This window comes from Ochotona princeps, chromosome 1 (assembly GCF_030435755.1).
Source record: "Ochotona princeps isolate mOchPri1 chromosome 1, mOchPri1.hap1, whole genome shotgun sequence".
Taxonomy (NCBI): domain Eukaryota; kingdom Metazoa; phylum Chordata; class Mammalia; order Lagomorpha; family Ochotonidae; genus Ochotona; species Ochotona princeps.
The window spans coordinates 11078350-11098907 of NC_080832.1; the positions used below are offsets into that span (position 1 = coordinate 11078350).

At 47.2% G+C, this 20558-nt stretch overlaps 1 protein-coding gene across 3 annotated transcripts in view; it reads left to right on the forward strand.

The window, feature by feature from the left end:
- The window catches only part of CNKSR3 (CNKSR family member 3), an 85248-nt gene that overhangs the window by 42376 nt on the left and 22314 nt on the right, over nt 1–20558 (forward strand). For 2 of the 3 annotated variants that reach the window (XM_004595443.4, XM_058663153.1), the window contains exons 2-4: nt 9833–9996; nt 17879–18081; nt 18754–18841. In XM_004595443.4, coding sequence (XP_004595500.2) covers nt 9833–9996; nt 17879–18081; nt 18754–18841 — 455 coding nt within the window. Of the gene's footprint in view, nt 1–9832; nt 9997–12856; nt 12914–17878; nt 18082–18753; nt 18842–20558 lie in introns of those variants that run through there. The other variant, XM_058663216.1, reaches the window with a different exon arrangement.

Here is a 20558-nt window from a genome sequence, read left to right on the forward strand (position 1 = left end):
TGCTTGTCCCCTTCGGTCCAAGGATTGCCAAATCTGGTCCAGTGGTTTGATGGCTGAATTTCCCACCGTGTAGTCTTGGAAAGTGCAAATTTTCTTTCACCACCGTCTTGTGTTGTGCTTTGTGTTTCCCTCTACAATTCTGCTTTTTGTGTTTAGAATCTCTAGTTTCGCACTTTTAAACATCTGCCATGATACACAGAAAGAGAGAGAGAGAGAGAGAATCTTCCATTCACTAGTTCACAGTTCCTCTCCCTCCCTGTCACAGCTGAAACAGAGCTGCTCCAGGCCAAAGCCAGGACCCTGGAGCTCCATCCAGGTCTCCCACGTGGGTGTAAGGGGCCCCCTGGAGTCAGGCTCATTAGCAGGCAGCTGCACTGGAAGCAGAGCAGCCAGGACTCGAGCTGCTACCCCTATGGGAAGCTGGCATCATAAGGAGGAGCTTAGTCCACTGCACCACAATGCCGACCCCCTGTTTCTAGACCCTAATCCTCTCTTTAGACCTCTGGCTCAGGTTGACAGTGATTTGTTCATTTATCAGTTTTAATCAATCAGGTCAGCAAAAATCCCGTCCCCCATGGTTTCAAATGATAGTAATCTCTGTGCGCTGCTTTCCCTTGGGGTACCAGGCCTAGCTCTGCGTTCTGGGGGTTCAGAATGAGCCCTTTCTGCAGTGACGTCTGACGTTGTGCAGAGTCGTTTTGGGGAGGCCCACAGCCTGGCAGCCAGTTTCTTGGGTGACGTTTGCAGCTGGCACACATTTCTTCCCGGCGCAGAAGCCTCAGACTGTGGGAATGCATCTGCCTGTTGTTTTCTGTGTAACTCGAGTCCCCGACTTTAGGTATTCCATCTGCTTTTACTTCCTTTGATGACCCTGGCCTGGGTCTGCTCGCTGATTCCCAGGGTTGTTTAAGTAATCATCCGCTCCTCATGCAGAGAAACCTGAGGGTGGTTGTTTCTGGCTTGTGTCCGCTGATGTCTTCCGCATGGTCTGAGCCTTGGAAGACCTGGAGTATAAGCAGGAAAGCTGAGTTTGCTTTAGGAACATTTGGGATCTTTAGAACTGAGCGCCCACTTCCCCATTGCTTCTTGTAAGACCTGTAGGCTGTGGATTTTCTGCTGCATGTTTGCTGGCTCTGGAGCAGTGTGGGGACTGGCTTTCCCTGGCTGGTGAGAAAGCCAGACCTTTATTTTGTCTGCAGCATTTTTATCCTTCCAGCCTTGGGACCCTACAAAATGCCAGCGCTGTGTCTACCTCTGTGAAAGCAGTGGCTGCTTTCCACATGAAGGAGCTCGCCTGGTTCTTGATGGGGCTTCTCTGGATTCTTCTTACTTTTTAAAAGCCTTTTGATTTCTCTGCAAGGCAGTGTGACAGAGAGGGAGGGACATGGTTAGGGAGACCTTTCCCCAATAGCTGCACCAGCCCTGTGTGGGCCAGGCTGAAGACAGGGGTCAGAGAGCTCCATCCGGTCTCCCGTGTAGGTGGCAGGGCTCCCGTTCCTGAATGCTTGTTGACTGCGTCGTTGTTGTGGGTTTGGGTTTCCGTGGTCCCTGCCTGGAAGGGCGCAGCAGCTGCAGCAGTGGATCTGCTGGGCTCAGTTCCAATCAAGGTGCCTAAACCTGACCGAGGTGGGCGATAGATGATAGATAATTCCTTTTTGGTTTTTTGAGCCACCAAGCTCATTCTCTTGCTGCCTATTTTAAACTCTGAGGACATTTGGAATTGAACTTTCTCTGCAGGTTTTTTTTTTTTTTTTTTTTTTGCATTTTCACATTCTGCTGTGGTAAGTAATTGTAACTTGAAAACTCAGCTAATGTAGAGAACAGCCGGGAGGGGAAGGCAGGTTCATGTCAATGGAAACCAGATTAGTGTCTGCCGGGGTCAGGGGCAGTGGGGAAGGACCAGACAGGAAAGGACCATCGGGGGCACTTGGGGGTATTATATCATGCCATCGGGGTGATTTATGTGACTATTGCTGTTCACTGAAAACTGGTGAGCTTTAATGTTTGTAAGTGATAATCCCCGAAACTGACCAAATGAAAAGTGAATAACAAGCCTTAGGCTCTCCTAAAACATTCAGGTCTCAAACTGCAGGAGAGGAAAATAAAATTTTCTCTGTTTTTAAATTCAATATAATTATGTTAACTTTATTTTTTTTCCTCAAAAAAAAAAAAAAAAAAGAAAAGAAAAGAAAGAAAGAAAGGTGATGGGTCTGTGGCACAGTGGGTTCAACTTCTGCCTGCAGCACCAGCATTCCATGTGGTCGTTGGTTTGATTCCCAGCTGCTCTACTTCCAGTCCAACTCCCTGCTGATGCTGCTCTGAAAGCAGCAGAGAATGCCCCTAGTCCTTGGGGCCCTTCACCTTCACGGGAGACACACAAGAAACTCCTGGTTTCTGGCTTTCGACCGGGTTAGCTCCTGCTACTGTAGCCATTTGGGGGAGGAAACCAGTGCATAGAAGAACTTTCACTGTCTCTCCTCTTTTGTCTGTAATTTTACTTTTCAAATTAATACATAAATCTCAAAAAGGAAAAAAGAAAGGAAAAAGGATAGAAAAAAGGTCCCCCCCCCAAAAAAAAAGAGAGAGAGTAGAGAATAGGAAACGTCAGGGTTACTTAATTCCTAGGCTGGTCCCATTTGTTTGCTGTCAGTTGCACCAGGCACCAGAGAGTAAACACAATGGACATCAATTGTGGAAAAATGGAATTAAAAAGCTCACTTGGTGCAAAAATATTTGAAATCCATGTAGTTTTTTTCATACTATCTGTTCTATATGACCTTCTGGAAGGCCCCTATGTGTTGAACTTCATGGACCTAGGTGTGTGTCACAGCTGCTCATGGCCTTGTAGCAGCCGCAGCTGGAGGCGTGCCTGTGCGAGGTGTTGGTGCCCTGTTCCAATCCAGATGGGGGGGTGGGCCTGGCCCGTGACTGTGTGGCCAGCTTGTGACACCTCTCCTGCCTCGGGAGAGAGCCTGTTCTCTGTCCCCACCCAGAGGAGGCGTGTTCTTGGGAGGGGGGTCTATGGAGACATGCTGAAGAGAACACTGCTGAGAGGCCTGGGCGGTCATGCCGGGCTAGGGGACTTGGATCTGGGAGGTTGGGATGGGTTTGTTCAGAGGACATTGAAGAGGATGAGTGGAGAAGAAAGGCCTGAGCGTGGCAGCCTGCTTCTAGGTGATGTGAGAAATCTGGGAACATAATCCTAGTCCAGCCGTGACGGCGCTGCCGGGAGGGAGGGGATGCGCTGTAGGGCTCCCCTGGTGCAGGTGGATGAACTTGGGCGTGGAGAGTGTGCCGGAGGCGAGGAAGCTCTAAGCGCAGGAGTCATTGGAAAGAGGAAGGAGTGAGGTTGATGATTAAGAGGAGGACTTCAAGTTCATATCTTTGGAGAGGTGGACAGGAGAACACTTCACCCACCTTCACTGTGCAGCGTTTCAGTCCACAGATTCCCCAGCATGCATTCCTGAGAATGAATACTTTATGGGCACACATCCGTACTAAGTGAACATTTTTATGTATAGCTGAGATACCCACTCCACTGAGCTAGTGCACACATTATCTTTGTCAGGAGATAAGATTAAGGCTTGAAAATATGTTAAAAATCCCAAGGCAAGTGTATGCTTAGGGCATGATTATCCACCATTGTTAGGAGATGTGGTTCTTGACTGATCTGGACGTCATTGAATGGATATGTCAGTTCTACTTTTTTTTCTTTTTAAAAAGATTTAATTTATTTTATTGGAAAGTCAGATTTACAGATAGAGGACAGATGAAGAGAAAGAACCTCCATCTGCTGCTTCACTCCCCAGATAGCTGCAAATGCTGGAGCTGAGCTGATCCGAAGCTAGGAGCCAGGAACTTCTGCTGGGTCTTCTACATGGTGTAGGATCCCAAGGCTTTGGGCTGTCATTTGCTGCTTTCCCAGGCCACAGGCAGGGAGCTGGATGGGAAGTGGGGCTGCTGGGACATGAACAGGCACCCATTTGGGATCCTGGCGCATGCGAGAACTTTAGCCACTAGAGTACTGCGTTGGGTCCAATTATGTCTTTGATAGCCTGTGCTTCTATGATCTTCATTGTGAATTTTGTATGGCAAGGATCTCTTTAGGATTTTGTATTGTAAGAACTAGTTAAAAGTAGGAATGAGTTGCATTAGCAGGCGACAGTGAGTTCTTCTGGGTTTTGGCCTCCCTTCCTTAGCCAAGGGTAGCATGGGTCTTTGGTTTCCTATAACACATAGTCTACAGAACATCTGACTGTGGCCTCAGTAAGATCAGGATGTGTAGATATCAGTAAAGCTGAAATTCTTATGCTTTTAGATAAGGTAACATATGTAAAATTCTTGAATTTTCTTCCCACCTCCAGCAGAAATTCTTGTGCTTCCCTGTAGTACACTTTGGCGTAGTCCTTGCTAGTTGATAAGATAGCTTTTTAAATTTTTAAGTTGTTTCCAGGGAATACGGATGGTCTGCCTAATCAGCGATTTCAAACTTGGTAGGAGAGTTGCGGAGGGACTAGGGAAGGAGTGGAGAAGATCCCGTCGCAGGTGGGATAAGCAGCCCGGAGGAGGGGATGTGGAGGCGGCAGACGAGGGGCCAGAGTTCCTAGAAGGAAGAAGTGGGCAACAGTATTCAAACACTGCTTAGGACAGCAGGCCGGAGCACTGCAGACTGCCCGCGATGCTCAGTTAGTGGGTCCTTGTCAGCTGGCACAGAGTGACGGAGGTGGTGGGGAGTGCAGCCAGTGGCAGTTGGGGGTGGCATCTAGAGAGCGGGTTCTCACTGCCTGCCCTGAGATGGCTTGGGGTGCAGGGTCAGTGTGGTCCTAAGGGGAGCCGTCTTCCTCGTGTGTTCTGGGGAAGATGAGTTCATGACGACAAATTCTTGGTACAAAGCCTGCGTGCATGGGAGTTGTGTTTGTGCCATTTCCTGTAACACAGAAATGACCTCCTTTAACTTTGGAACATTGAAACTTGCAGAAACGTCACTGATAGCATAATCAAGGGTTTCTTTATCTTTGTTTATTTTAGTTACTTGCTTCTATGGGAAAATAAAAGTGAGTAACTTTTGTGGGACATTTCTGTTTTTCTTGATACATTCGTTTGTTGGTGACTTACTGTGCAGCCATGATGTTCTCACTGCCAGTCAAGAAGCCATGAACCAGGCACATTCTCTGCTTGCACGATGCTTATGTTCTGATGTAAGCATTGCATGTTTTTAGGTGAAGTCAGTAATTATTGTAGGCTCCTAAATTAGGAAGCACTCCTTGGAGAGAAGGTCATGGAGCATGCTGTCAAGCTGCGTTTTATTTCTAATTAGCTCTCTTCCTCCAAGCAACTTTTATTCTGAGTTCTTGGAAAACTGAGGACCTGTGTCAATCCCCCCCAACTTCCCTTTTTTTTTTTTAACTCAATGAAAATTGTAGAAGTTTTGCTTTGTTCTTGGGGGTGTTCTGAGCTCATAAGAGATCCCAGCGTTGAATTTTCCTAATTCTAGGCACAATGGGTGTTCCCATTTCACAGGGCAGGGGGCAAGTGGGGAACATGTCCCCAGGCCAGTAGGACAAGGGTTAGGGTTAGAACTCAGCTCTTAACCACTGTATCTGGGCTGACCAATTTGCTTTTCCCTTTTTGAGATTTCTTTGGAAGTGTGGAGTTATTTACAGCTTGGGGGAAATCTGATCCTTTTCACATGTGACTCCCATTCTGTTTCCTCCCACGTATAATATGTGTTTCATTTAATCTGTGTAAACGCAGTGTGTTTAATTTTATTTAGACTGTACATTCTTTGAAGCAAGAAACTGGGCAATAGGTACATTTGACAAATTTAAGCAGCTGCAAAATTGTAAAGCTTCCATTGAGTTTAGTTGAAATTGAGGATGTCTCCCCTGCTCTGTGGGACTGTGTAATAGCTTAATTTAGTGGCTTGTAAATGTTAAATTGTCTTCTAAACAATAGCATAACCACACAATAGGTCATAATGTATTAGAATGGGAGAGGGGCAGTGCTATTTAAAACCTAGTGTGTTCAGTGTGCTTGCAGGGGAGAGGCTGGAGCCACAATGGACCATGGAGTTCCTTGAGCAGCAACCTGATGTTTCTACTGGATGATCTACATCCCAGGGACCCTTGGATTTCTTTAGGTTACCTTGCTCACAGCCCCATGAATCCTCCTGGAGCCTCTGGTCTCTCTCTCTCTCTTTTTTCTCTCTTTCTCCTTTTCTTCTTTCTTTCTCTTTTTTCTTTCTTCCTTTCTTTCTTTCTTTCTTTCTTTCTTTCTTTCTTTCTTTCTTTCTTTCTTTCTTTCTTTCTTTCTTTCTTTCTTTCTCTCTTTCTCTTTCTCTTTCTCTTTCTCTTTCTCTTTCTCTTTCTCTTTCTCTCTGTCTCTCCCTTCCTTCCTTCCTCCCTTCCTTCCTTCCTTCCTTCCTTCCTTCCTTCCTTCCTTCCTTCCTTCCTTCCTTTTTCAGGCTGAGTTTGAAAGTTGGGGGGGGGCGGGGAGAGAGAGAGAGAGAGAGAGATCTTTCATCTGCTGGTTCCCTCCGCTCACCAAATGTTGTAATGGCTGGAGCCAACCCTATTCAAAACCCAGTCTCCCACATGGGTACAGAGTCCCAAGGACTTGGACCATTCTCTACTGCCTTTCCAGATCATAAGCAGGGAGCTGGATTGGAAGTGGAGCAGCTGGGATGCGTACCATTGCCCATATGGCTTGCTGCCCCGTAGACGGAGGCTCAGCCAACTATTCCCCTGCGCTGGCCCCATCTGGTTTGCTTGAATGGCCTTCTGTGTTTAGTTCTCAGTCTCAGTTGCAGCCTGTGTTCTCATCCCCAGCCATCCCTGTACTTCTCATCTCGGCCTTTTCTGTGCCCTAAATACTCCCTTCATGCTCTAAAGCTGTTTCTGAAATTTTATTTTTTTCATTTTTTAGTTAACTAAAAGAAAAGTCTTAGGGAAAGACTTTTTGCACAATAGTTAAGCTGCTAGTCGGGTTGTCTGAACCCCACAAGAGAATGGCTTGGCCCCTGCCAGTCACATGGGAGACCCAGAAGTAGCTCCTGGCTCCTGGCTTCAGCCTGACATAGCCCCAGCCATTGTGGCTATTTGAAGAGTGAACCAGCAGCTGGAACATCTCTGTCTCTCTCTGTGTAACTCTGCCTTTCAATTAAATAAAATGCATCTTTTATTTTAAATCATCCATGTAGATTGAGCCCATCCTAATGATGTAATTTCTTTTTTAAAATTATTTATTTATTTATTTATTTTTTTCTAATGATGTAATTTCAATTTAATTGCCTCTTTATTATCCTCAGATGTTTTCTAAAGTACCAGATGTTTAGGATGTTGACCTGTGAATTTGGGAAGATGGAATTCAGCTCTTTCAAAGTTTAAATGTCTGACATGAGTTGCTGAAAAATTCATTACAAATTATCTCAAAAATTCTTTCAAATGGCAAAAAGTAGGTTAGGAAAGGCAAAATCCTGAAATAGGAACATGGGGTCTGGTGATCTGAGTTGGAACTTTGCTAATTGGTTTAGGTAATAGTCACGATAACTCACTTTTTTGGCCAAACATCCCCAATTTTGAACTCAGATCTGAAATACCTTTTAGCTAACTCAAGGGTCAGTGATTCTATTTTAATACTGACCTTACTTCTGGCTTAGATTCGGTGGGAGAATGTTATGATTCCTTATTACGATCCTGCGTTAGGCAGGTAAGATATAGAGGAGCCAGGCTTGCATCCAAGGGATCGTCATTTTAAGCTGAGTTTTCTTTTCGTCTGTGTGCAGCCGAAGGAAAAAAAAAAGAATATAAAGAATCCTTCTCTTGGCATCTTAGGGCAGGTTATGAGTCTGCCACCATCCCGCACTTCTTCGCCTGTACACCCAGGAAGGACACTGTCCTCCCACGTGGCGTTGTCACTGCTGCCTGCAGCGGATACATGTGCTCCCCGTGCTGACAGGCACCTCCGCAGCCCAGGTGTGGCCACCGTCTCCACACCTGCAGACTGCTTGGCTGCACCGCCTGCCTGACTCACGTGGAGGCCGCCGTGGCTGGAGGCCATCAGAGTGCATTGAATTCTGTATCCATGTCCCACAGGCTGTGTGATGGAGTCCATCTGTTAAATGTTAGTTCAGGAGCATGGGTTGTTCTCAGAGGGCTCTCATAAAAGACAGTTTTTCTTATTACCTGTGTCTGATAGCTTCAAAGAACTATCAGAAAAATGTGCTCTTCTTTCTGTCTTATTGGGGCAAATAGCGAAAGATAGAGATTTAAGTTGGTCCCAGCATTGTACTTTAAGATTCATATCCATTTTAATTTATTTATTTTGGAAAGGTAGATATATAGAGAGAAGGGGAGAGAGAAAGATTTTCTATCCACTGGTTCACTCCCCAAGTAACCACAAAGGCCAGAGCTGAGCTGATCCAAAGCCTGGAGCCAGGAGCCTTCTCCTGGTCTCCCACAGAGAGGCAGGATCCCAAGGCTGTGGGCCATCCTCGTTGCCTTCTTAGGCCACAAGGAAGGAGCTGGATGGGAAGTGGAGCAGCCAGGACATGAACCAGTGCCCATAAGGGATCCTGGCACTGGCGAGGGGAGGATCAGCAATTGAGCCATCACACTGGGTCCAAGATCCATAGATTCTGTGAGTTGGGTCTTGTTTTTACTTTTTCTAGTCTAGAGAAATACCCACATGATGCAAGTTCTGCGAGGGTTGAGTAAAATGAATACGTGTGCACATGGTGCATTTGTGTGTGTGTATTGGAGAGTCAGACACAGCAGCTCTCCTCCCACATATTTTGTTCTAGTTAAGTAGAGCACTCGTGTTTTGTGTATGCATTTGTAGCCTAAGATGACTTACCAAAAGGTTTGCATGGCTCAGTTGATTCAAGGTAAAATGTTATCCAGCAAAACCATTAAAGCAAGTTGACCAGAGAATTTCATGTGCAGAGATGGAGTCCCAAATTCCATCTGGCTTACCCGTTGTAGTCATTCGATCAGGGCATTTTTGGCAGTAGTACTTGACCTGGACCCGTTCCCATAAGCAGACCCGTTTAATATCACCATGCTGCTGCTGTTGACTTCTTTTGAAGCTGTGTCCATTCAAATGTTTTTAGCCACAGGAATGGAAACTCAGCCTCCACACTGTTCAGCAAAAGAGGGAATGTATTTCAATGTAAGTGAAGAATTTGAGGGCTAGTCATGTCTCTAAGCAAAGTTAGAGCCTGGGGGCATGCTAGGTACTATTGGAACATTCTGTCTTGCTCTCAGTGATCTATTCATGGAAGAATGATGGCCGGCATTGCCAACGTTGTTTCCTGTGCCTCCCGCACGGACAGAAGAGCTTTTGTCTTTTTGTCCTCATGCATCACTATAAAGGGAGATTTTGGTGTAACTTGATTGGCATGGCCATGACTGGCTGGCATGTGGAATACTGTGGTCAGTCTAACCACATACTTGGCACTGGGACAAAGTATTCTGATTGGCAAGCCTGGCATGATTCTGTGCATGACAGAGGGGTGGTATCCCAAAGGAAGACTTGCTTTGCACACACATAACATACATCTGGTACGGACACCTTGCATTTCATGTCATTGGCAGTTAGGTGTCTGTTCCTTTAGCTTGCAGAGCATGAGAAAGTGGGATAACACTGTGCTATATTCCGTTGGGAATTCTGTGCTGGCCTGATGGATGTCATCTGTCATGTCAGGTGGCATGGACATTCTGTAGATAATGAAGTAGTGACAGCATGGTCAGTGATGGCCAAGATTGATTTCCTTGTGACAACTTTTGAGTTAAAGTCTTAAATGACGGTAATGACCATTTTGTCCTTCTGGCAGGGTTGGATGACTGCCTGCAGCCGTACGTCCACAAGTTCGAACGGGAGAAGATAGACGGGGAGCAGCTGCTGCGGATCTCCCACCAGGATCTCGAGGAGCTGGGGGTCACGCGGATTGGACACCAGGAGCTGGTGCTGGAGGCTGTCGACCTACTCTGTGCACTGGTGAGTTCAGGAGGAGGTGCTGAGGCCTGGAGTGGGAGCTTGAGAGCCTTAGTCTATGACTTAATGGTTGGGGATGTGGTTGAAGAAGGGTCATGATTCAGTTATTTGGAAGGTGGAACTATGCGGGGAGATGGAGGGAGGTGGTGGGAGAGACAGAGAGGAGGAGAGAAAGAGACTGATTGCTTTTCCATCTGCTGGTTCACCTCCCAAATGGCCTTGATGGTCATGGCTGGGCTAGACAGAGCCAGGAATCATATAGGTGCCCCACATGGATGACAGGGCCCAAGCACTGGGATCATCTTTTGCTGCTTTTGCAGGGAGCTGGATCAGAAGTGGAAGAGCTGGGGCTTCAAGCTATGCTCATATGGGATACTGTTGTCTCAAGCTGTGACTATACCCACTCTATGTCATCGTGCTGGCTTGATAGAGTTTCGATGATCCATTGATATGAAGCGTAAATTGAAGATCATATGAAAAGTGAAGAAAATAAATGACTTCCTAGCTTAAGGGTTGGCAAATTGCAGCCTGTGTGTCAAATTGGGCTCCCTGTTTATTCTTTGCAAATGAAGTTTTATTGGAACACAATCATGCCCATTTGTGCCGGCTTGTGGTTTCTTCTGAGCTACAGTGGCAGAGTTGAGTGGTGGTGGTGGGGGCCCATGTGGCTCTCCAGGACCTGAACTCATTCCTGTTTTGCTACATAGAAAGTGCCTATAGTACTCCTATTTTTAAAATTTTTTTGTTAAGAATAGAAAGATGGAGATAGTCTGAATGAAAACATCATCTAATCGAAACAGGTTTGCTGTCTGTTTTTGTTCCTATAAAACACATTTTAAGGCTCACAGATGTTTGTTTGACTCACAAATGTTGGAGCTTGAAAAGGCAGCTTCCAGGGCCCAGATGGCAGGGCTTTGTCTTTAGCCCGAGTGAGGGAGATCCTTCCAGGTTCTGCTACTCGCACTGCACCTGTGGTTGCCTGGCTAGCTCTTTGAGGAGTGGGCACTTCGCTCACCCACTGCTTGGCATGGATGAGCTCGAAGGGGCCCGTCAGGGTGCCCTGCTGTGGTGCAGTTTACTGAAGTTTCTGGGTTTGGACAAAGTCAGCGGCATTCAAGCTGGGTTAGTAATGCTGTGAACCCGAGCCAGGGGGCTATACAATGACATCACTAGTAATGGTGGGAAAGAATGTGCCCCTGTTACATTGCCATGGCTGGGCTGCATTCCGTTGATTATATAACACATGCTGCTCTGAGCGAGTTCTTCTTAAAATGGACAGAGCCCTGTCTTGGGCGCTGAGATGTGCTGCTCTTGTTTAGGAAAGTACTAGGGGAATTATTGGTGGTTGATAAATGACCTGCCACGAGGGAGCCATTGTGGCCGAGTGGTTTGAGCGCCAGGCCGGGAGGCGGGGCTCTTGCATGCCATCCTGTCTCTAACAGCCTGACCTCTGGGCACGTGATGGTGTCTGCCTTCCCCATCTGTCCGGTAATACTCCAGTGTGGCCGGCTACGGAGTGTCAATGTTTTGTCTCCCTGGAAGATGTCTAGGCATCCTGTTTGTTATTAAAACCGTCTGTTTTTCAGACAACCATGTTGGAATTTACTGTCGGGATAATCTTTGGGAACATGGCTTTCTGTTTTTTCCTGCTTCATGTTCAGCCAATCTGAGCTGTCCTCTTTAACTTTGTGGTAATACTTGGAGGACAGATAAATTGCTCTGTAGTCCGAAGCTTGAGAGGCGAGGAGGCCCACATTGTCCACTCTGGGACAGCAGCCAGAGGAGCTGCCTCGGGGCTTTCTCTGCCTGGTTTTCTTCCCTGTCCCTGAAAATATTAGGTGAAAGTGAAGCTGGCCAGTGGCCAGAGCCCCAGGCTCTGTTTTATCCCCCATAACTCCCTTGCACTCGCCTCCGGAGACCACACTTTGAATTCAGACTCATTCTGGATTAACTCTGTGCCTTGCAGTGCCCCAAAGGGCTTGCAAGTGAATGTGCCCAGTCTGGGCTGGAGAAAACTTCTACTGGAGTTCTGTGAAAATATACCTTCGTGTTGGTATAATCTCTCTCTTTTTTTTAAATGGTGAACTTTATTTATCTTTTTTAAGATTTATTTTATTTTTATTATAAAGTTAGATATACAGTACAGAGAGGAGGAGAGACAGAGAGGAAGTGGAGCTGCCAGGAGTAGAACCGGGGCCCATATGGGATCCTGGCACGTTCAAGGCGAGGACCTTAGCCACCAGGCCACGCCGCTGGGCCCGGTATAATCTCCTTTTAATCCTCATTGTAATGTATGTACAGTTCACCTCCAGCATAGGTTGTTTTTTTTTTTTTTGATATATAAGTTGTTGGAAACTTTTCTGTTTTGAGCAGTTCATCTCTCTGGAAGTTAATGCGTAATGGCAGTTGACCTTGGTGTTACAATAGAGGCTTTTACGTGAAGTCAGTTTAATGGGTGTTGATTTAATGATAGGAAATGAACAAAACTAGAAAGAAAAAAGGAGGTAGAAAAAACAAAGCCACTGGAGCATTTAAGAGCAAAGAGAGGGGCAAATAGGCTGGACAGGGACCTAAAATAGCTGGTTTCTCAGCCATTTGACTGAGACACAATGTAGGGACCTGAACTGAAAGCCCACGCTGACGGGCAGTGGTAGGCAGAGGTCGTGGTTAGCGGGAAGCCACTACGTGTGAACGTGATTGGTCTTAGCCAGCAGGAATGGCTTAGTAGAGTGACCTGTATTGTCAGAGGAGGCCAGGACCAGGAGCCAAGATGGAATTCAGAATCTGAACGCAAGTTTTCTTTCCTCTTGCTTTTCCATGTCTCCTTCCCTCCCCTTTGCGCCTGTTCTCATGTCCGGGACAGGGCCTCTGTGCTGCAGTGTCTTGCTGCGCTTTGCAGCGGGATAACTGTTAGCCACTGGTGAGTATAAATGAAAACAAACTAGAATGAAATGAAGTTCAGTTCTTCCAGTTGCACTGGCTGCATTTCAAAAGCTCAGTAGCTGCACGTGGTTAGTGGCTACCATATTGGCCAGTGTAGACAAAACCTATTTTCATCACTGCACAAAGTTCTGCAAGGCAGTTCTGACTGAGAGGGTGGGATGAGCAGCAGCCAGCTGCGTTCTTTGCCAAATCAGCGAGGCCCTGGTTTCCTGAAGACCCAGACAGGGACAGCTGTGTTTTCATGCTTGAAGTAGGCTGAGAAGTGAACAAAATTGGAATGAGTGTGTGAAGCGATGATGCCTAATCGCCCTGCAGTGACACACTTGTCCCAAATGCTTGTGTACACTGGTATTCCCCTGAAATGATACACTCTACTCATGACCAGTGGGATTGTTCCCTGAGTTGATCATGCTTAGTAACTTACCAAAGGCCTGTAAGAACGCTCTGAAGTGTTATGCTTAGGTTATCCATTAGTTAACCCAAGTCGGTAGGGCGGCTTTGATTTGTGTTTGTGGCATCCCTTCATGGCATATGAGATCACAGACAGAGCTGGCAGGGCAGAGACGAGGGAAGAGAAGTGGCGGACAGCTTGTCCACAGCTCTGTGGCGTACAGCAGTGAAAGCCCCCCAAGAGAACACGGCTGGCCTTGTTCCCTTCCTGCTTGCTGCCGTGGGACTTCTCTAAGCAGCCATGAGGTGATCGATGGCCCGTGGGCGACTCGCATCATTTGTCGCATTGCCAGGGTCTTCTTGAAATGTTACTTAGAACACTGACGGAAGGAGACAAGATTTAGGAGAAAGACTGGTCTGAGAAATTCCTTGTTTTCTGTGTTTCGCCGTGGGACGCTGAACTCAATAATTCTTCCCTGATTGCATTTCCACACTTGTGATTCTTTGGAGCTTTGTTTTCTTGCTGTGGACTGGGGGCAGGGAGGAGGAGCTTCCCTGTTCTTTTTCTGAAAGATCGTACTCCCTTCTCCCTATCCTATCTGTTTCGGGAAAATAAAAATGAGTCAGAGCCAGAGCCAAGTAAATGGAACATGAGGAGAGCCCGTTATCAGAAACTCGCCACCCTCTTCGGTTTCGTATCAACGTGGTGGGTGTGCGCAGGGTGGAGATTTAAAGTTTCTCCCTGCAATAGAATCGCATGTAGTGCGCTTTGGCTTAGATGTGGACGTGTCTGTGCAACATAAACCAGTTCTGAGTAACTCCTGGTGACCGGGGCCAGAGCAGGTTGCCGTTCCTGCTCCTGGGGAAAGGCTCTCGGAGGTTCTGGTCACTGCAGGAAGGAACAGTTGAGTTGAGTCACAGCCCTGAGTCCTTCCAAGCAAGCTGTGTTGTGCAGGTGCTCATCCAGTCCATCATGGGTCTCTGGGTTGAACAAGCCTGTGATGACAGCTCCTCTTTCATCCCTGCATTTGCTGTTGAAGGACAATGTCGCGTTTTAGTCGGCGGAAATGACAGCAAGGAAACAAAAGGAGTGGAGCTCTCAAGGTTCAGATGCATCATGACCCATGTTTTACAACACGCAGTTTTAAAAAAGTTATACAAGACAAAATTCAGTGAATCTGCACTTAACTCATATGGGATTTTCTAGCTATGTTTTCTTCTAGAAATATTTACTTATTTGAAAGAGAAGTGATAGAGAAAGAGAGCTATTCCATCTGCTGGTTCACTCCACAGACAGTCGCAGTGGCCAGGGCTGGGCCAACACCAGGAGCCTGGAGTTCTGTCTGTATTTCCCATGTGCGTGTCAAGGGGCCACACGTTGGGTCATCTTCCAGTGCCTTTTCAGGCACACTAAGCAGGGAGCTGAAGGTGGAGGAGAACATCCAGGAGATGAACCAGCACTCTGATACGGGAAGCCAGCACTGCAGGCGACAGTTTAGCCCACCATGCCCCAACACTGGTTTCCGACCTGTCTAAATTTTCTAAGGTTATTTTTCATTTGATTAGGAAGTGGCATAAATATAAAATTCAAGTAAAGTCTATTTAAAGTTAGAATGGTTTTCATTAAAGTCAAAGCCTTTCATTGTTATTGATTTACCAGAGTTCATCTTCCAAAAAGCAAGTTCTTGCAAAACCTCCAGGTGTCCTTATGCTTTAGATGTCTGGGTTTTGGAACGTGGCTTGTCCCTCTTTGGTGCTGGGACCTCAGATGGCTGCAGCCAACTAAAAGGAGCCAGCTCTTCAAAGGGAATGTGGTAGGTCAGGACAGCGTTTGTGGGTTTAGCAGCTTGTCCATGTGTGCTAGCTCAAGGATCACCAACTGCTTTTCTGTATTCTTGCCTGATCACCATTTTGGTTGCTGTCTTTTTCTTTTTTTAAAAAAGATTTATTTATTTTTATTGGAAAGGCAGATATACAGAGAGGAGAAAAGACAGAGAGGAAGATATTCCGTCTGATGGTTCACTCCCCAAGTGAGCGCAACGGCCAGAGCTGAGCCAATCCGAAGCCAGGAGCCAGGAGCCAGGAGCCCTTCCGGGTCTCCCACGTGGGTGCAGGGTCCCAAGGAGTTGGACCATTCTCAATTGCTGTCCCAGGCCACAAGCAGGGTCTGGATGGGAAGCAGGGCTGCTAGGATTAGAACCAGCGACCACATGGGATGCCGGCCCGTGCAAGGCGAGGACTTTAACCACTACGCTATTGCACCGGGCCCATGGTTGCTGTCTTATTCTTTGAGCTTTTCCTAGGTAAGGTGTGTGTACGGCGAGAATACAGCCTCTGGAACCAAAGCTCCAGTGCATATTTTTTAAAGATTTATTTTTTATTACAAAGTCAGATATATAGAGAGGAGGAGAGACAGAGAGGAAGATCTTCCATCCGATGATTCACTCCCCAAGTGAGTGCAACGGCTGGTGCTGCGCCGATCCGAAGCCAGGAACCTGGAACCTCTTCCGGGTCTCCCACATGGGTGCAGGGTCCCAAATCTTTGGGCCGTCCTTGACTGCTTTCCCAGGCCACAAGCAGGGAGCTGGATGGGAAGTGGAGCTGCTGGGCTTAGAACCGGCGCCCATATGGGATCCCAGGGCGCGTTCAAGGTGAGGACTTTAGCCACTAGGCCACGCCGCCAGGCCCTGCTCCAGTGCATTTATCGGCATCCCATCCCTGCTGCTGCCTGGCTGTGCAACCCTGGAGAATTTATTCACTGGTTCTGTGCCTCAGTGTCCTCATGTGTAACAACGAGGTAGTAACCTTTCCAGCTTAAGGTCTGGTCAGAGGTCATGCATGTCAAATGTTTGGCTTATTTCCTGGCATACCTTAAGTAGCAATTACATTTCCCCCCCCAGTTTTTACGTGAGACTATGTTCTTGCTATTGAAACAGTGTACTATACCCCTGGAAGTAGTTTTATTTTATTTTATTTTATTTTATTTTATTTTATTTTATTTTATTTTATTTTATTTTATTTTATTTTTCTTGCTAAAATGATGAAGCATCAGCTTAAGCTATGTACAGTTGAATATAAATATTCAAACCATATCTACAGGGCCTGGCGCGATAGCATAACAGTTAAGGTCTTCGCCTTGAACGCGCTGGGATCCCATATGGGTGCTGGTTCTAATCCTAGCGGCCCTGCTTCCCATCTAGCTCCCTACCTGTGGCCTGGGAAAGCAGTCGAGGACAGCCCAGGATTTTGGGACCCTGCGCCCACATGGGAGACCCAGTGGAGGCTCCTGGCTTCGGATCTGGCTCAGCTCCGGTCGTTGTGGCCGCTTGGGGAGTGAACCATCGGACAGAGAATCTTCCTCTCTGTCTCTCCTCTCTGTATATCTACCTTTCCAATAAAAAATAAATCTTAAAAAAAAAAAAAGCATACCTACAAAGACATCTCAGAGTTAAGGGTTGTTTCCTGAGAATGGGTATTTATTTATTTATTTATTTATTTGGCAAAATAACAAAGAGAATGGGAGAGAGATTTTTTTTCTGTATGTTTCATTGCTTAAATACCCACAAAAGCCTGGCTGGGCAAAATCTAGGATCTGGAACTCCATCGGTTTCCCCAAGTACTTGGGCTTTGGTCTGCTGCCTGCTAAGCTGCACATGAGCAGGAAGGTGGACCAGAAGTGTTGATGGGACTGCGTGCCGGGCACCGTACTTGCTAGGCACGGGACTTGAGCATTCTAGGTGGTGGCTTACCACACGGCACTACAGCACCCACCTCGGGACTGGTGGTTCTGTGTTTGGAAAGTATCCAAGTGTGTTGAATGTCATCCAGAGGGCACACATGTTAGGAGCTCCATCAAGAGAGGGCAGTCACTTTCCAGCTGCGACGACATCGCATCAGCACTGCTGTTGCTTGTGCGTCTTACCTGCATGCTGGTCAGCCATCGACGGTGGTGCCACCTGTTGCACTGCAGATGGCCCTTGCATCCCGGGGAGGAAGATGGCAGTAAACATGGGGATCCACACGGGGGCAGCGGTGAGTGCCACGCTGGGGTAGCTTGCAGACACACTCTGCCTCTGCAAGGACTGGTGGCAATAACAGGAGACATTTTTGGTTGTCACAGCTGGGGAGCGGGAAGCCAGTGACATCTAAGAGGCCAGGAGTCCTGCTCACATCCTGTGTAGCACAGGAGTCTCTTCTCACTGTGGAGAATCATCAGTTAGGGGTCTGCCTGAGAAAGCTTGGTCCAGACACTCAGGCCCCGGAGCCTTGCAGTGGAGGGAGCGTTTGGGCCAGGACCTGAGTGATAAGAAGGAGCTGCTCTGTTGGGATTTGTGGAGAGGGATTTCCAGAAGAGGCTGCCGCAGGAGCAGGACCGCTGAAGGAAGAATCAGCAGGGGGTGTCTGGGGGGGGCGGGGATAGACTGAGCCCACCAGGTTTTGTGGTGGCTGTAGGAGTCCTGGACGTAATTTAGTGGTCTTTCATGTTACTATGGTTTTGGCTGTTGATGACGATTTTTTATTTTCCACGTGACATCTGTTCCACTTTCTGCAGAATTATGGCCTTGAAACCGATAACATGAAGAACTTGGTTTTGAAGCTGCGAGCGTGTTCCCACAACCTGCAGAACTGTGTCAGCAGCCGGAGGAAAAGCCCAGCCTACGACGGGAACACATCCCGCAAACCTCCCAATGAGTTTCTGACCTCGGTGGTGGAGCTCATTGGGGCTGCGAAGGCCCTGCTGGCTTGGCTGGACCGGTGAGTGGCAGGGAGGGAGGGCCATGGCGCACGGAAGCCTGCTGTTTTGTCTCGGGGAAGCTCCCCATCCTTCCTGGTGTGTTGCTTTCGTGGGAACTTAGCAGAGTCAATGGGAGATTTCAGGATTCCTTGAAGGGACTTGAAGGGGATGGCTGGAGCGGAGTCTTCTCAGAGCAGAGTGGAGCTTCCGCTACGAATCGAATCGTGTTCTGCTGGGGTTAGTATCAGCGATCTTCTAGGGGGAGTGGAGGCTGTTGGCTTTTAATGTGATGTGAATTGTCATGGCTTGTGACTTTGTAGTTTATGTTTTGATGAACACATAGTATTTGTGTACATTTAGGAGGTTCAGAGTGGTGATGTGTGTATCTGCTGAGTGATGATCAACTTTGTCTCTAGAATATACATCACCTTATTATCTCTTTATGGCAAGTGAATTCAAAAACCTTCTATTTTGGGTGTAGAATGCATTCTTGTTCATTATATACCGAGGCTCCTCCCCCTGCCCTTTTCTTTAAAATTTGTTTTTTGGAGTTTTTTCCTGTCTTATGCACACTCGTGTTTCACGGGTGATGTCGCAGCCTTGGGTGGCTGTGCTGGTTAACCACAGAACAGGATTCTGGGGTATTCCTGCCACGCTGGTTTTCTTTAAAGGGACTTGTCCTTCTTCCCTAGGGCTCCGTTTACGGGCATCACCGACTTCTCAGTCACGAAGAACAGAATCATCCAGCTTTGCCTGGACCTGACCACTACAGTCCAGAAGGTCAGTGAACCCCATCCCTGCGTTGGCCCTTGCGTTTCTTTATTTCCGTTTCCTGTCTCCCCTTCAGAGGGCTTCCATGAGGTATACCAGCACTGCTCCCCACCCCCAGCCTGCTTTGTGCCTGTCACAGCTGGGGAGACGTGACAGACCCTCTCAGTTGGGTGCCTCCCATAACTGGTTTCCCTGAAAACTGACCTGTGACCTTTGAACCGAAGATGACTGTGTGTTTGGAGATGCTCGCACTCATGGGCTTGTACATCCTCTAACATGTTCGAGCACTCAGCTTTTTGAAATAGCAATTCTGGTGTAACTTTTTGTACTTTTCTGTAGCTGCTGCTTCATTTTCTTTCATGTCTCACTTGGTTCTAAGAGCCGAGGATTCTGTGTTTGTTTCCACTGCTGATATGACATGAAAATGCAGGTGGGAGGGTATGGGGAGGGGAGGGGGAGAACCCAAGTATCTATGTAACTGTGTCACATAATACAATGTAATTAATGAAGTTAAATAATAAATAATTAAAAAAAAAAAAAGAAAATGCAGAAAATCCATCCCCGCAGCCTGACTGTGCAGTAACAGACAGGCAGCACTGAAGGGCTTGGTGCCATTTGTCTCTGCACCATGGAGAGTGCAGGTGCTGTGGTACTGGAGGGCCAGTCCCCGGCAGGCCAGGTGCATGTCGAGGGTCATGACCCTAGGGAGGAGCGCCTGAGAGTGTAAGATAATGTTGTCAAAAGGAGCTTGGTACCCACTGTGGTATGTCAGGCTGTGGAGGGAGGAGGCTTGGCACTTGGGGTGGAAGACTACATCCTGGCATCTACCAAGAATATTTGTTATCTTCCCTCCAACTGCAATAGCCTTATTTTGATTTTTAACCAAGTTTACTTGGAGTCAATTCAGTGAAAGTTTGAGTTAAACACATTGTACTTAGCAAACAGTAGACTTTTTAAAAGATTTATTTATTTGAAAGTGATAGAGATAGCGTTCATCTAGGGAGATAGTGAACACACATACACACACACACACACGAGTGTGTAATTACAGAAGTCCTGAGGGGGGAGGGGACGTGGAATGACTGGGAATGGCATCCCTGCCTGGGGAAGGAACTGGCTGAGGCGCGGTTGAGTCTGTGAGCGCAGCGTCAGTGAGACCATGGCACTTGAGCAAGTCCCCCATTGTCATTCTCTGCTTGGTGCTTCTCCCATGGTCCTAGCTGTGTTGATTAGTAGGAGCTGATGGTACACAAAACCTGCCAGGGGCCTGACAGTGCCTGGCACAGGGTGAATGATGATATTAAAATGTGCACTGAAATGAACGAGAACCTGCTTGTGACAAACAAGTTGATGAGAACTTCTCATTATGGGGAGAAATTTAGCCCAGACTCAAGGGATGCAAGAAACGGAAATGGTGTGTATGAATTTTGTTTGTTTGTTTGTGGTGCACATGGAGGGAGTTTAGGGGGCAAGAGTGTTCTCTCCAAAGGGACAACCATAGGTTCCAATCCCACCTGTACCGTGAACTAGCACTGGAACAGGCCCCGTAGATTTATGGCTGCAAGTGTCTTATCTGTAAATGGAGAATACCAATGCAGAGTTTCCACAATGGCTTCTAAACTTGCTGTTATGTAAGAAGAAAGATGCAGATTGAGACAGGGTCACCAAAAGCAATTAAAATAGACCTGTGTATGAGTCTGTATTTGTAATATATCTATGCCTACAC